A 15,780-nucleotide genomic window follows, 5' to 3' on the forward strand; every position below is an offset into this window, starting at 1 on the left:
TCAAACCTCATAATATTATTTAGCAAACCTGTTCCGTAGACTTATCCATGTAGTTTGGATGAAAAATATTACCCTTAACAAATGAAGATATAGTGAATATTCTATCACATAGAACAATCGTTTTTCTGTTCACTGGTGAGAAGTATTTTACGTGTGCTTCACAATTCGACTCCATTTAGTTCATCAAATTGGAGTTTTTTTGTTTGTTTTTTTCAATGACTTTGCAATCAAAAGACTTGCTAAATAGCCACACAGTAGAATATGATATGATCTATGAGCAACATTAAATTCACCTTGTATGGTGCAATACTTGTGGTAATTCTCACTGCAAATAATGATCGTGCTCACAGGTTCAATTAACAAGGGGTTTGCATACTCTAGCTTCATTGGAATGCCCTACATAGTACTTAGATTGTAAGTATTTCGGGGCAGGAATTCCTTTACCTAATGTTTAACATATGTTTGAAGTGCTTATTCCCATTATGTCAGGTTATGTTGTTGCCTCTAGTATTGCTGTGAAGCACGATGTACAAATAAAGATATACAGTACAGACATGCATAGAAAAATTCAATTACAACTCTTCAAAGAACAATCACACGTACATATTTAGGCAGAACCAACCCATGCTTTTATTTCCATTGCATATAAAAAATGTCATATGAAGATATTGATGTACAGTACTATCCCATAGGCTGTTAAAGAGGCTAAGAAACCATTGAAATAATCCTTTGCAGTGTTCACACAGGATGCCATTCTAGTGACATACCCAAAAGAAAGAAAAACAAACCAAAACCAACAACAAAAATGATTCTGGATTTTATGTAGTTTTATAATCCCTTTTTATACTGTTTAAAACAAAAGCAATCAAAATCATTTGGACCAGGGCTGCTAAAATCTACAGTTTGTGTGTCAAAAAGGAGGCTCTGATCCTTGAAAAAGAATCTCCCCTTTCACTGAACAGTCACTTACTTTGATGGCTGGGCATTAATGGAATGAAGAAGTGCTCTCAGTATGTTGCATTTGGAAATACAGTAATAATATGGGTGCTAACTGGCCAAAAAACATGAATGGTATTCAATGGGAAAAAGACATTTGATCTTGTTTCCCCAATAAACAAGTACAATTGCTAAAAAATTATGTCTAAAAAGATAGATGTGTTATTTCGCTATTGTAGTGCATCTATAAATTCCTGTACAATGCCACCTATACATCAGTTTCTATACAAAAAGAAAAGCTTTGGATTTTCAGAACACCAATACTAGTGTTACTTTTATCAAACATAACAATAAAAAAAATGTTCTACATTTTCTATACATGCAGCAGAGTAAACGCTGGACTCAACAGTTAGAAATGGCCATGTCAAACCCTCTTTAACTCTATGTGTCGGTGCGTACTGTACCAATTAAATATTGCAATGCAGTGTTTTTACACAGCTTTGATGGACAATGGAAAAGTTAGTGGGAAAGGCAGAGACTGGTCACAGTATTCAATGATGGAGTGAAAGATAACAATTCAGTTTGAATTGTATGAGAGTTCAGTAAATATACTGTATGCAGACCGTTACAAGAAATAGGATGAACTAATGGGAAAACAAATGTAGATTTGCCATGATAAAAAAATATATATACTCATTTCTCATTTAGCTCTGGCGATGTACAGAGAATCTGACAGATTTGTCAGTGCTTACAGAGTTTGCTAGCATTTCTTCTGCTGTAGCCACAGGAAGATATGACTAACTCAAGGCCAGAAAGTTACTGGATAGTTACGAGTTGACCTAATGTTGGTAGGCTTCAGTGTATGTTACTACTATTATTAATCATACTTAAGTACTTATTCGCATTGCTTTGCAGTATTTCCTCCCCTCCTGCACTGATGGGTTTTTAGAAATGATGAATTAAAAAGTGCGTGAATGAAACAAAAACAAAAAAAGACGGAAATGCCCAGCCATCTTCTCTCAACTATCTCTCTCCTAAATGCAGCAAAACACAATAAAATATAGTTCAGAGTTAAGGCACAGCCCTGGGACCAAAGACCTGCAGCTTTCATATTTATTATCTTTATTTTTATTTATTTATTTATTCCATAAAGAAGCTCTAAGGCAGGGAGGGATAACTCCAGTCCTCAAGTGCCACCGACGGGTCAAGTTTTCAGGATATCCCTGCTTCAGCACAGGCCGTGCAGTCTTTGACTGAGCCACCTGTGCGGAAGCAAGGATATCCTGAAAACCTGACCTGTTGGTGGCCCTTGAGGACTGGATTTGGCCACCCCTGGTCTAAGGTGACATATTATAATGCAGAAGAAGAAAGAAAAAAAAGTACAAAGAGTAAATATGCAGAATATTCATTCTCTCACCAAGAGTTTCAAGATATAAGAACATCACCCGGTTAGAGATGATGTTATAATAAGAACTGGTAATTTACAATTAACATTATAGTATGTACATTACAATAAATACATGGTTGTAAACAGAGACAAACAAGACTGTATTACAGGTAAGGTCATCTGGTGAGAAAAAAAATGCATGGCACAAAGTAATACAAAATAAATATGCTTTTAAAAAGAATAGACGAAGCTTTCTGTAAATCCATTTCATTCAAGTTTTTTTTTTCTTCTTCTTTGAATGCAATTTGTTGTACCTGCTGTACATCCTTTCTGAACAGATTAGCACAATGACGTCAAAAATAAACAAGAGAAAGCATTTAGCGGAGAACAGCAACTTGCAGGCTAAAGTTATGCAATCAAGGAACCAATGCATCATACAAGTACCACATTGGTTGCATTATGTGTGTGTGTGTGTGTGTGTGTGGTGTGTGTGTGTGTGTGTGTGTGTGTGTGTGTGTGTGTGTGTGTGTGTGTGTGTGTGTGTGTGTGTGTGTGTGTGTGTGTGTGTGTGTGTGTGTGTGTGTGTGTGTGTGTGTGTGTGTGTGTGTGTGTGTGTGTAAAGCCACTTAGAAATGATATTGTAGTTAAAGCAGTGTGCAATGCTACAGCACACTTTGGCAAAGGAAAAAAGAAAGAAAGAAAGAAAGAAAGAAAGAAAGAAAGAAAGGATTGTACAGTGCATTAGATCCCCGGATCTTCAAAACAACGTCTTTTCATACTGCTTGATTGTCCATGGATGGATGTTGTTGTGTACAGTGTGTTGTTTAGAATGTGGTGGCATGTTTCTTAACATGATACATTTGCCATTAGTGCAGTTGTTAACCCTTTCAGGTCTATCTATTTTTGGAAATAATATTGCTTTTTTTTGTGTTTGTTTTTTTTTTCATTGTTACATTCCAGGCACTCCAGGGGTTGGGAGAAGGGGGGATGGTGTGAGGGAGCGGAATGAGGAAACTCCAAGTCTCGGACAGAACTGCGGGGCAGCGGGTACTGCGCCTGCCTCTGTACTATATGTTGCTGGAGTAATAGACTGCAAAGAAGACATTTCCAGGTTCGCTTCACAAATAAAATCTATAAAAGGTGAGAAACACAAATAAGAGACACTTAAGGCTAAGCGAAAGGCTGAAGTCCTATATAAAGAACTTTAAATGTGTTACTTTTTCTTCTCTCTTTTTTGTCGGATTTTTTTTTTTTTTTACTTTTAGCCCAAAATATTATTTGACCATGTATTACACAAAAACATACGTCTGCGTGCAATGAAATGCATTTGGCAACTTCAAGATGAATTCAGGCATCAGCCCCTTTAAGCTCCTTCAGTGATGCCAACGCATTGCATGCCACGCGGCTATGCCAGGACTGAAGGTGTTTAAAGAGGTTTTTGAAGATCGCGAAGATGCATTTTATTGCTAAACACTACATATGTTCTTTATTTTGCTAAATGCATAACTTTTTTGTTTTTGGTTTTTTCAAAGTGATTTTAGCATCATTTTACAAATAGGTGTCTATGTTTTTAGGGGAAGGGACTGTGCAGAGTTTGAAAATCATGTAGAAATCATTGGTGTTCAGACCTCATGATACAGAAACAGTAGGTACAAGTGACAAATATACCTATCAGATTTTTGAGTTATTATAGCTGTATACTACAATTTCACACCGATAGTATACATCTATATACCTATAACACATTACAGAATACTGTACATTTTTTCAATGCCCTATTGGTATTGCACACATGCCAATTAGGTTAGGTGGACAAGGTATACAACTAGTGCCATTCTGACATTGACCTCAGTATAAATGCTGGATCTTTAAGTTATTACAATTAAAGTCATGTACACAAGTGATCTACTGTATGGATGAATAAAACACACATTCCATTGAACAATGTTATACCTATTTTGACAAAAACAAAAAAAGCATAATGTTTATGGTATTAGACAGAGACAGAAACTGTACAAGGTGAGGGTTTCCCTCCCATACTGTACGGGAAAGTGCCCAATGCATTCTTTCTGTGCTAATCAAAACATTAAAAGAGGCATAAAAACTATGTTGAAAGGGTTTCCTGCGCGACATTGTCTTTTAAGAAAGTTAGAAGCGTATAAAAGAATGGAGTTCAATTAATTGCTATGAAATTCTAAGGTGCAAAATAAAATCCATAACTAGAAGTAGTCCTCCAGTGTAGCACATAATTGTACTGAAAACTTGCAAGTTACTCTTTGGAGAAAAAAAAAAAAAAAAAGAAAATCAGTGGCGGATGAATTTCCAAATGTATATTTTTTTTTTAAATATAATACCTCAATATATTTAATAATAAAAGTAAGCTCTACAAAAAAATCTCTGCTTTACATATGATACAAAATGTGGAGGACAGTGCAACCCAAAGAGCTGCACGTTTATGTTTTTATTTCAGTCATTTTATCAGGAAGACTTAAAATTAGAAAATTTCCACAGCTCATCATCCTGACTCTATAATGTCCATGATGTGTCCCACCATAATATGCCTTCACTTTCCATTACAAAGGGATCACACGCAATATTTTTCATTCTTGATGTTGCATCTTCCTTGAAACTCCTTCTCCCCCCGCCCCCCGTCCCCCCTCAAAAAACTGCATGTTGAACTTTTTTGTAACTTGTACTCCATAGAAAACTCTTTGGAGCAGGTGCGTGATCAAGCTGAGAACTGATTTAGTCGTTCATCAATGTTTTCCCACTTGCTTTACCGATGCCATGGAAATGAATTTCTGGTAATATTCCTGAGTGCCAAACTGAGTAAATTCTGTCAGTTTTGATCAACAAACATCCTGGCAGATGAAAGTGAGGTGTGACCATGGTTGTGGCATGTTTCGTGCACTTTGGAAACCATTTTCTAAAAACAGAAACAAACAAACAAAAAGAGAGAGAAAGAGCTTTCACACTGTTACGTGTCAGGAGAAAGTTCTTCCTCTAGTGCGCTAGGTTCTATCTGGCATTCTTCTTCATCCACTTGCTCGTCAAGTGGAATTTCGGTAGATTCTGAGTCCTGGGTACAAAGAGTTTTTGAGTCACTGCAGCTGGTGTCTTCTTCCACTTGACTTCCACTGTCCTTTTCTGTGTCCGACTCCCCATCCTCTTCTAGTGTAAGTTCAAACTGGAATTTGTCAGTTTGGCCTTGTCTACCTTCTTCCTGCTCGTCTGGTGCAGGGGATGGACTCTGAGGAATTGTGCTCTGGTACCATTCACGATTGTCCTCCAATGTGTCCAAAATATCCTGGGCATCAGGGTGAACAAGGTCTGCCCATGTCTCCCACAAAGGATGAACAATGTAGTCTATGAACCCCACCTAGTACAAATTAAAAAATAAAAAACCTTTTAAAAGGACTTAAGGATTTTTAGTTTGCAATATACAAACAAAACATATTTTTGTGCCAAAGAGCAAAAGCATTAATATGTTCTTTGTCTAGATACATTTAAGAGAAAAACACTATTTGCAAAGTCCAATGCATACAGTAATCACGTAAAGATTCAACACTACAGTGTACTTACAAAGTCTTAAATACAGGCAGTCCTCGTTTTACAACGCTTCGTTTTACAACAAATGGCTTATCCAATGCTATGCAATGCATACCTATGTTCATTTTTACAACGCCAAAACAGCTTATCCAACGCTCTTACGACGCTTTGCAAAGTTGTTTATGTGTATATAATATATATATTATACTATATAATATATTATATTTTTATATTATATATATAATACAGTATATGCACTATATAATTTATGTGTGTGCTGCATATCTTATTGTCTGCGTAAAATATTTTGTGTATTTTAGCATTAAAAATGCTTTCAGGAACAGAACCTTTCATTTAAACAGTGTTCCTATGGGAAAACGTGTTTCGCTTTACAACGTTTCGCTATCCAACACCATTTTGAATAACGCATTGTCGGATAACCGAGGACTGCCTGTATATGCTTTTGTATGCCATATGCATTTCATTTTTCGTCACATTTTTATAATGAAATATTTTACTATGTATATGCTTTGAAATACTTTCAAACAATATCTTGTTATTCAACCCTTACCACTAAAACTCACTGCAGCGTCTCCGTTAGTTATATGTCTATAACTTGTTCCTAACAAGGATATCCACCAATATTTATTGGACTACATCTGTAAGTGTTAATAAGCCTTAATGGCAATGTTCCAATTATTATGAATGATAATTGCTGCTGTTTCTCAAAGGATTTACATAATCTAAAACAATGTATTATATTAATGGTCACGTGAAGACTGTAATCACTTATAGAAATTGCAACGACAGATGTAGCAGGCGTTATTGTACCCGCTGTTGCATTAGCCCTGCCCATTTTGTGTAAGCCCGCCCCTTTTTGCACCGGCTAATGCATTTTATAATGGTACTTGCTCACGCGGTGTGTGTGTCCCTCTGCAAGGCGCAGGCAATAAGGGCTGCTACACAGTGGTGGGATTCAAAAAATTTAGCAACAGGTTCTCTCTCACCAGGGGGCGGGGGGAGGGGGAAAAGAGCGACGGGGGGGGGGAGAAGAGAGACGGGGGGAGAAGAGAGATGGGGGGGGGGGAGAAAGAGAAACCAGGGTAGGGGGGGATAACAGAGAAACCAGGGGGGAGAGCAGAGGGACAGGGGGGGAGAGCAGAGGGACAGGGGGGGAGAGCAGAGAGACAGGGGGGGGAGAGCAGAGAGACGGGGGGGGAGAGCAGAGAGACAGGGGAGGGAGAGCAGAGAGACAGGGGGGGGAGCAGAGAGACAGGGGGAGAGCAGAGAGACGGGGGGGAGAGCACAGAGAGACGGGGGAGAGCAGAGAGACAGGGGGGGAGAGCAGAGAGACAGGGGGGGAGAGCAGAGAGACGGGGGGAGAGCAGAGAGACGGGGGAGAGCAGAGAGACAGGGGGGAGAGCAGAGAGACAGGGGGGAGAGCAGAGAGACAGGGGGGAGAGCAGAGAGACAGGGGGGGAGAGCAGAGAGACAGGGGGGGAGAGCAGAGAGACAGGGGGGGAGAGCAGAGACAGGGGGGGAGAGCAGAGAGACAGGGGGGAGAGCAGAGACAGGGGGGGAGAGCAGAGAGACGGGGGGGAGCAGAAAAACCGGGGAAGGGTGGGGGGGGGAGCAGAGAAACCAGGGGAGGGTGGGGGGGGAGCAGAGAAACCAGGGGAGGGTGGTGGGGGGGGGGGAGCAGAGAAACCAGGGGAGGGTGGGGGGGAGCAGAGAAACCAGGGGAGGGTGGGGGGGAGCAGAGAAACCAGGGGAGGGGGGGGGAGCAGAGAAACCAGGGGAGCGTGGGGGGAGCAGAGAAAACCAGGGGAGGGGAGCAGAGAAACCAGGGGAGGGGGGGGAAGCAGAGAAATAAAGGGGAGAGCAGAGAGACAGGGGGGAGAGCAGAGAAATCAGGGGGGGAGCAGAGAAATCAGGGGGTTGGCAGAGAAATCAGGGGGGGGGCAGAGAAATCAGAGGGGGGGCAGAGACACAGGGGGGAGCAGAGAGACAGGGGGGGAGCAGAGAGACCAGGGTAGTGGAGCAGAGAGACCAGTGGGACCCAGTGCAATGCATTTTCCAAAGTGCAACTTGCAAGCAGTGCAAGTACAAATTTGATACATTCTATGTTTTTCTCTCTCAGCTAAAACAGTGTGCCGGGAGGGAGGGGGGGTTGTGTTCCAGTTCAACTGAGCGGCTGCCTGCAATGCTTACCCGGTAGTGAGACAGTTTTGGAGTAGCAGCAGCAGCAGCAGGCAAGTTCTCTCCAACTTCTTACTTGAGTGATGCCAGCTTGTGTAACTGGGCATACTCTGACCCCCCTCCCCCTTCCCCCCCACCTGAGTGGCGCCGTGAAGGTGTTACAGGCAGAGCGGAGGCTGAGTGCTTCTCTGCATGGGGTCTAAGCAGCAGCAGGACACACACACAGAGGGGGGGGAAGGCAGCCGGTTCTAAGAACTGAGAACATTTTAGGCACCGGTTCTCACGAACCGATGCGAACCGGCTGATTCCCACCACTGCTGCTACACCTGCACATCCTTAGTTAAATACATTTTGGTCAAAAGAAAAATAATACTATATCTAGTACCTGTGATTTTTCAACAGATGCATTGTGCTTATCACACATGGGACTAATTTCCATGCCCCTTTCCCTTTCCCGGTCTCCTTGCCTGAAGAACTCCTCCATTATTCTATCCGTCCAATGTCGGTACAGCTGCAGAGGTTTGGTTGGATTGCTTAAATCTGCACAATGCACCATATTCTGCAGAACCTAAAATAGACATGAAAACATATTGGAGCATGCGATCACCCACTGCGTTATTACACTAGAGACAGAACACACTTTTTTTTTTTTCATTTACACTTTGGTTAGCTGTGAAGTGAAATCTTGAAGATTCGTGTTGAGCAGGATTGAGTCTAAACAGGATAAATCAAGAAATAGTCTGGTACTATCCCAGTTTTCCTGCTTCTACATCAGTGGGGAAGCGGGGAACTTGAAATGCCAACATGTGGTAAGCTGTGTTCAGTATTACTCTCTGTTATAGGACTACTATATGTGGAATTACATTATAATGATACATAAAACAGAAAATAGGAATTTAGAAAGCGGCAGAGAAACATTACAATAGGCCAAGATAAGCTATCTTACCTGTATCCTGTCTGAATAGTTATCAAGAAGGAGGACCCCCGAGCTTGTCACTTTCTTTGTTTCAACCATTGTTTTCAAATCAGCCAATAAGTTCATATGCTTAGACATGTCCGTTGCAAGCACCTTGGAGATAGTGTAATTGAAGACTGGTGTTAACTCATGAAAGTAATATGTATGTATAATTTCATTTATGTATCGCAAACAATGTACGCCGCGCTTTACAAAATTACCATACAAGGTAAATAAATGACAGACAATGGGGATAAGTGTAACTGGTAAATGACAAGGCAAAGGGAGCCCGTGTCCCGAAGAGCTTACAATCTATGTGGCATGTTAGGAGGCAAACTGACACACTGACACAGTAGGAGTAAATGTTAATATGTAAATTGTTCTGTGTATATATATATATATATATATATATATATATATATATATATATCTGTGTATGTATATATATATATATATATATATATATATATATATCTGTGTATGTATATATATATATATATATATATATATATATATATAGTGATGCAATCACTGTCTCTAGGTTTTGGAATAGGGCAGCTAGGTGACTTTCCAGCGTACAGGGAGTTAATTTCCCCTAGAGCAGCTAGTTCAGCTGCAGATAATCAGACTGGACTTCTAAATCATCAAGAAAGTGTTTTAAGGCAGACACAGGGAGCTGCCATGCTGAGAGACTGCTTCCCCAGAGAAGGGGGGGGGGGGGCTGGTGGAGATATAAAGTGCTCCCCAGCTAAAGAAGAGGCTGGCATAGTTCCTTAGACACGCTGGACGGTGGTCACGGAGTCTGCTGTGGCTGCCTGGGTTTGATTCCCAGAAGGAAGAATGAAGGACGCGAGACCACACTAAAGCGGGGACGTCCAATCCATAAAGTGGAACTACAGAGGAGGGATTCTCTGAACTCTCGCAGGGTCCAGAGGGAACTACCTGGAGCCCCAACAGAAACAGATTAGAGAGACACTATATTGCTGTGTGCAGAGACTGTGTATGTTTAGATAGAATAGTACCTGTTTTGGGGTGGTAACCAGCTTAGCTGTTCATCCAGTTAGTAAAGGCTAAAGCTGAATGTATAGTTAGTCTCCTAAGAGGAGTAGGCGTTTATTTTATGATTTGCTTTGACTTAAAGGGACGATGGGCCTGTTAGTGTATAATTTAACCCTGTAAATAAACCCTGTATAGAGAAATACTGCATTTCCTGTCTTAATCTGGGAATTAAAGGTACTGCAATGTGGTGTGGGTGAAGTGAAAAAAAAATTCTGCAAGTAAAATCTGTCCCACTGTGTATGACCAGTTGTGCTTATAGGAAACAGTAAAAGATATGAAGAATTGAGGAAATAGCGCCTCCAGAGGTCAAGGTGAAGAATACGCCTGGAAGTAAAAATGGCGGACATAATGTGCTTACTGTGTAATATGGCTGGCCACACAAGGCAGTGTCCTTTGAGGAAGGAGCGTCCCTGTGTGGCCCCGAAAAAGGAACCGCAGATGTGTTTATGGTGTAAAGAGTCTGGCCACACCAAACACTGCCCCTTCTGGCCGTATGATAACAGCGACTCGTATGTGGCCCTGGGAAGAGAGCTGTACCCGTAGATTATTTTAGTATGTTGGTACTGTCATGAACTAGGTCACATGGAAGACGTGTGTCCCCAAATGTTCAAATACAAGCAGTGGCAACAGGAGCAGCGGAAGGAATACTGTCTCTCACAGCCACAAAAGAAAGCAACGCGTTGTGAGCGCAAGCAAGATGTGGAAGCTGATAAGAGTGAGTTTGTGCCCAGTACTACTGAATTTCAGGAACAACTAAAGCAAAGAGAAAGAAGAAGAAAAAGAAAAGTGTTACTCAACTCACAGAGGAAGTGACCGAACCACATGGTGAGCATGCAAGGTCAGGAGAAGGTGCATCAGAAAAGACCAGAGATGAGCTACAGCCCAGAGCGCTTGGTACAATAGTCACAGGAATGACAACTAGTTTTGGGAAGACAAACGCTACTACTGTACCACCATAAACAGAAAGACGTGTGAATTAGAGAAAACGAGTCCGGACTGGAAACTGTATTATGAGATGTCCCAGAAAGACATGCAAGACATCATCACAGAGCTGGAAGTTTCTCAGCAAGAGGTTTGCATGCTCAAAGCAGAGCTTGGTAAGGTAAAGAAAGAATTTGCACAGGAAAGGGCAAGCACTGTGATGACCGCCATGGAAGAAAAGCAAAGTAAAGCTGACAACCTGATTGGCAACCTGAAACAGTAAAGAGGCTCTGCAAGAGGTTCAGACTCTCAGCACAAGGGTGGAACACATATCAGGAGGTGCACGCTCTCCGCACAGAGGTCTGAATTGAAGGATGCTGAGGAAAAGATCCTGATTCGTTTAGAGACTGTAAAAAGAGAAAATACAAGTATGAAACAAGAAAAGATAGAAGTGCGGGAACCACTGCAGAATGCAGAGATAGGGCTGCAAGAAAAACGTGTCTTCCTGGAGCAGCGCACACGAGCAGCACACCTACTGCAGAGCCAGGTGCAAGGTCTGCGCACGAGTCTGCAGGAGGCCAAGGAGAAACAAATGGACGCCGAGGAAAAGCAGCGAGTTCTACAGGAAGCAAGTGTCCAGGCTGCTAACCAAGTACAAGTGCTACAGGAATGGCTGAGTACCCAGTGTGTCCCCGGAGAGCAGTATGAGGAGCTAAAGACCACGCGGCGTGTCACCAGAGCATCGCTAGAGATGGAGCCTAGATGACAGGTGACTCTGTATGAGAGGGAGCGGGAAAAGGTCCAGAAACTGGAGCAAGAGATGGAGAAGCAGAGAGGCTGCTCATCCCCAAAAGCCAGTACACCCAGGAGAAAGAGGCATGGAAAACAGAAGCAACAGTGAGCCTAGCAACAATAACTGCAGAGCTGCAAATGCAGATTGCTGAGCTCAAGATACAGCTCGCCAAAAAGGAAGAAAGGGAGGAGGTGTCCGGCCTGACACTGCACAATGAGACTGAGATGGCCGATACCCGCAAGCTACAGGACCACATGGCCAATGAGAGGGTCCGGCTGCAGCAGGATCTGGGCAAGGTCCAGGAGGAGATGTGGAACCGCGACTCAACTCTGAAGAAACTGAACTGGCAGCTGCACTGAGTGGAAAAAGAAGTACAGACGGACAGCTTCAGTACCTGAGGAAGGACCTGGAGTCTGAATGTGTTAGCCGGAAGAAGGTAGAGAAAGAAAAGATTGACTTGGGTGAGAAGCTCGAGGCTCTGAAAACTGACCTGGACGTTGCATTGTACTCTATTCTTCCTAGCAGGAGGTTTCTCATATGAAGAAGACCCTTGAAAAGGAGTCCATGGAAAAGATGGCTATAGAGTTAAAACAGAGTGAGGCTCTGCGGAACAGTAATGCACAGGTATCTCCACTACAGGAAAAGGTATTTGCCCGCAGAAACTAATGCCCGTGAAGACAAGGGTACAGTGAGAGCTGGGGACACCACTCAACTGCTAAACGAGATGGCAAAGTTTGAATCACCTGAGCAAGTTGTGCACACCTGTAAGCGTGACTTTAATGCCGTTGCACAACCACAGTCTACTTTCCACATGGCACGAAATGCAAGGACCAAGTTGCGATGGAGTAGAATAGTAAGAATCCAGTCGTACTACAGTGCCCCTGGGGTTCAAAGTGAATTCCTTGCCATGAGGACAGCTGCTATAAAGATGCAGTCTCAGATGAGAATGGGACGGAAGGGTGTCCATGATTGTAAGCTGAGAAAGACCTCACGGATTATCCAGCGATTCTTCCACTGGAGTAAGTTAAGGAACCAAGAAAGAAAGGCCCATGCCCATAAGTCTGCTGACTGTAATAGACTGGTGCCATGGGGTACACTTGGAGTTAATGAGAATCACGCCCATGTTGAAGTACTGCGGAAACTGAATGCTGTGGAACCAAACACAGATCATCGTGTGAGTGACAAGAATGGAAAAGATGTTCCAGAAGAGAACATTGAAAACCAAATAATGGAGGTCATCGCAGCTACAAGTCCCCCCAGATGCTGACTGGGCAAAGGAACCAATATTAATGATGACTGGCTAACACGGCTAACACGGTCTCTAGTCTCAAACGCTGAAGGTACACTGATGGAGAAAGGTCCAGAAGCCATCACCGCTAAAGTGGAGTTACTGTCTTCACAAGAGAAGGCCAAACGGTCACAGGCGAGTGAGCGCAATGAGCTGACCAACGAGGTCAAGTCACAGAAGGGAAAAGAATCCTGGCAGAGAGAGCTAACAGACAGCAGGAGGCTCAGGAACCTTTGCAAGAAGGGACACAAAATCGGAGCTTCAATACTAAACTCAAACCGGCACAAGAAAAAGAGGTAGCAAAATACAATTCTTCAGGACCAGAATGCCTAGTAATTGCCCCGAAGGAAAAAGTCTTCAACTGGAAAGCAAGGAAAAAGAAGAAATAGATGTCAGTATATACCATATACTGCAGTTTATTGTGTGTCTTCTAAGAGCCGGGAAGTCTGCTGGGAAGCCTGCTGCCCCCATTTGAGGTATCGGTCATACGGTTTTACCCTGCGGCGGTTACAAAAGCCCCAGAGACTGTCTGATTTATAGGCTCAACACAGCGGAGACTTAAACTACTACTAGCACTGCTGATACTGGACCCGTTCCGCACTGGTGACCTTTATCCATTTCTCTCAATTGAATGTGTTTTTAATCCCTATGTGAGTGCAAGTCTTGCAGATTCTACTAATCTTATTGTAATAAATGTACAGTTTTATGCTATGGAGCTGGCGCTTCTCTTTTTCTATTTTTTCATCTAGGTATTTTCGTGATCCAGCTAAGATCACCCAGAAGCAGCTGCCTCCTCCATAAGCGACTGTTTTCTGGAAATTGGACTTCTTATGTTCATCTACATTGTGAGACTGGTTTGAAGTTTCTTTTCAATTTTTTTTCTGTACTGCTGTGGTTATATTGATGCATTATAGTCATATATCATTTTTTACACTATCTAATATTATTTCCAGTTCCTAATACCTAGACATCCCTAACGTACCGGGGGGCAAGCGCTGCTTTTTTTGTGTGTTTTGTGTTACATACATATACACACACGTGTGTGTGTGTGTGTAGCATTTCTCAAATATATTGTTATACAGTACTGCTAGGGTATATTGTGCTTCATACATGTCTGGTAAATAACTCTCAAATAGTTGATACTGTAACTTAATAAATCTTAAATCTACCGGAGCCTCTCAAAGCCGCCACCAGTCTAAGTTCTTTCAAAACTAAAGCTCTCACATTTTAATCTGGTCTGTAACTGTTACATACGCCTATAACAATGTATAATAATGTACATACAGTGGCGGCCGCCTTTATTTTCCTGCGGCCGCCACCGCAATGTGCGGGCAGACGCGGCTGGTTTCTGACGCGTGGCGCCGGTCACACGTGCCAGGGTTCTGCCGGCATCCACGAAGGTTGAAGGGGTAAGCGGGGTAAGTGGGGTAAGGGGAAGATGCGGGGAAGATGCGCGAAGCTGCGTGAAGCAGAGGCGGAGCAGCCAGGGGGTCTCGAGGGGAGGGGAAGATGCGGGGAAGATGCGCGCGAGGGGAGGGGAAGATGCTTGGAAGATGCGTCTGGCGCGCGGCCAAGTTCGGCACCAGCCGAAAAAAGCCCCGGAAAATTGCGGGCAAATGTTAGAATTAAGCTGGCCGCAGCAGTAGCGCTTCAGAGCAGTAATATACGTGACAATCATATAAATAACAAATAATACAAACAATGGGAAGGGCTTCAGACATAAAAGTGACAATTAGGAAAAGGAGTCCCTACCCCGAAGAACTCACAATCTAATTGGCAAGTAGGAAGAACGTACAGAGACAGTAGGAAGGTGTTCTGGTAAGTGCGTCTGCAAGGGGTCAAAGTCGATGTGCGAGGTGTAAAGTATCAGCCACGGAGCTACTCATATGCTTCAATAAAAGGAGGTGTGTTTTAAGTTGGGTATTAAAGGTGGATAGAGAGGATGCTAGTCAGATATTGAGCGGAAGGACATTCCAGAGGTGTGAGACATGTTCCTGTGAAAAGGTATAAAGTAACTGTGATTTTTTTTAAATATATATAGTTTTTAAACCAGTTACACTTTTCCACAAAAATGCACAGATAAATTTAGTTGATATGAGAACCAGATCTTTCTTGGACAAAAAACGATTTGGGGGAATTAAAGATTAGATGCATTTGTGTTACTCGTATAAATATATAGATTAAACCTCAATGCTGTAGAACTGCATTTTAATCACAGGTTAATAGGAACCACAATACCAATAAATAAATCATATTTTGATAAGGTGTACTTACTATGTCAATGACCATTTTCCTTAGTGATTGTCTCTGCTTTTTGGTCAAGTTCTGGAAAATGTCACAATTCTCTTCTTGCAGCAGCTTAAAGCCCACAGCTAAATGGTGGTTCTCCAGGACGGATGAATCATTGTACATCAAGGCTAATTCTGAGTCTACAAGAAAATCAACGCACTTTTAAAATCTAAACACGTTTGTGGTAATTATTGAATATGATTACTTGATTACTTCAATTGCAACAGAACAGCATGAGACGCGATGAATAATGACAGCACTGACGTGATAAATGATGGTTGTCGTGTAATGTAGTGAGAAATAATGTACCGCATAATTATTCAACAATATTTAAAAAATAAACCACCTTTCCTTTTCCTGCTGGAGAGATTAGTAACACATTGTAAGCAATGTACAACTTGCTC

At 42.3% G+C, this 15,780-nt stretch overlaps 1 protein-coding gene across 9 annotated transcripts in view; it reads right to left on the reverse strand.

Annotated features, from left to right (window-relative positions):
• Positions 1 to 606: 606 nt before the first annotated feature.
• Positions 607 to 15,780, reverse strand: part of PDE4D (phosphodiesterase 4D) — a 1,562,913-nt gene continuing 1,547,739 nt past the window's right edge. For all 9 annotated transcript variants that reach the window (XM_075589581.1, XM_075589589.1, XM_075589616.1 and 6 more), the window contains 4 exons: positions 15,362 to 15,516; positions 9,018 to 9,140; positions 8,457 to 8,639; positions 607 to 5,702 (listed from right to left, as the gene is read on the reverse strand). In XM_075589581.1, the coding sequence (XP_075445696.1) occupies positions 5,301 to 5,702; positions 8,457 to 8,639; positions 9,018 to 9,140; positions 15,362 to 15,516 (863 nt within the window). In that variant the 3' untranslated portion in view covers positions 607 to 5,300. The remainder of the gene's footprint in view (positions 5,703 to 8,456; positions 8,640 to 9,017; positions 9,141 to 15,361; positions 15,517 to 15,780) is intronic.

The sequence above is a fragment of the Ascaphus truei genome, chromosome 1 (assembly GCF_040206685.1).
Source record: "Ascaphus truei isolate aAscTru1 chromosome 1, aAscTru1.hap1, whole genome shotgun sequence".
Classification (NCBI taxonomy): domain Eukaryota; kingdom Metazoa; phylum Chordata; class Amphibia; order Anura; family Ascaphidae; genus Ascaphus; species Ascaphus truei.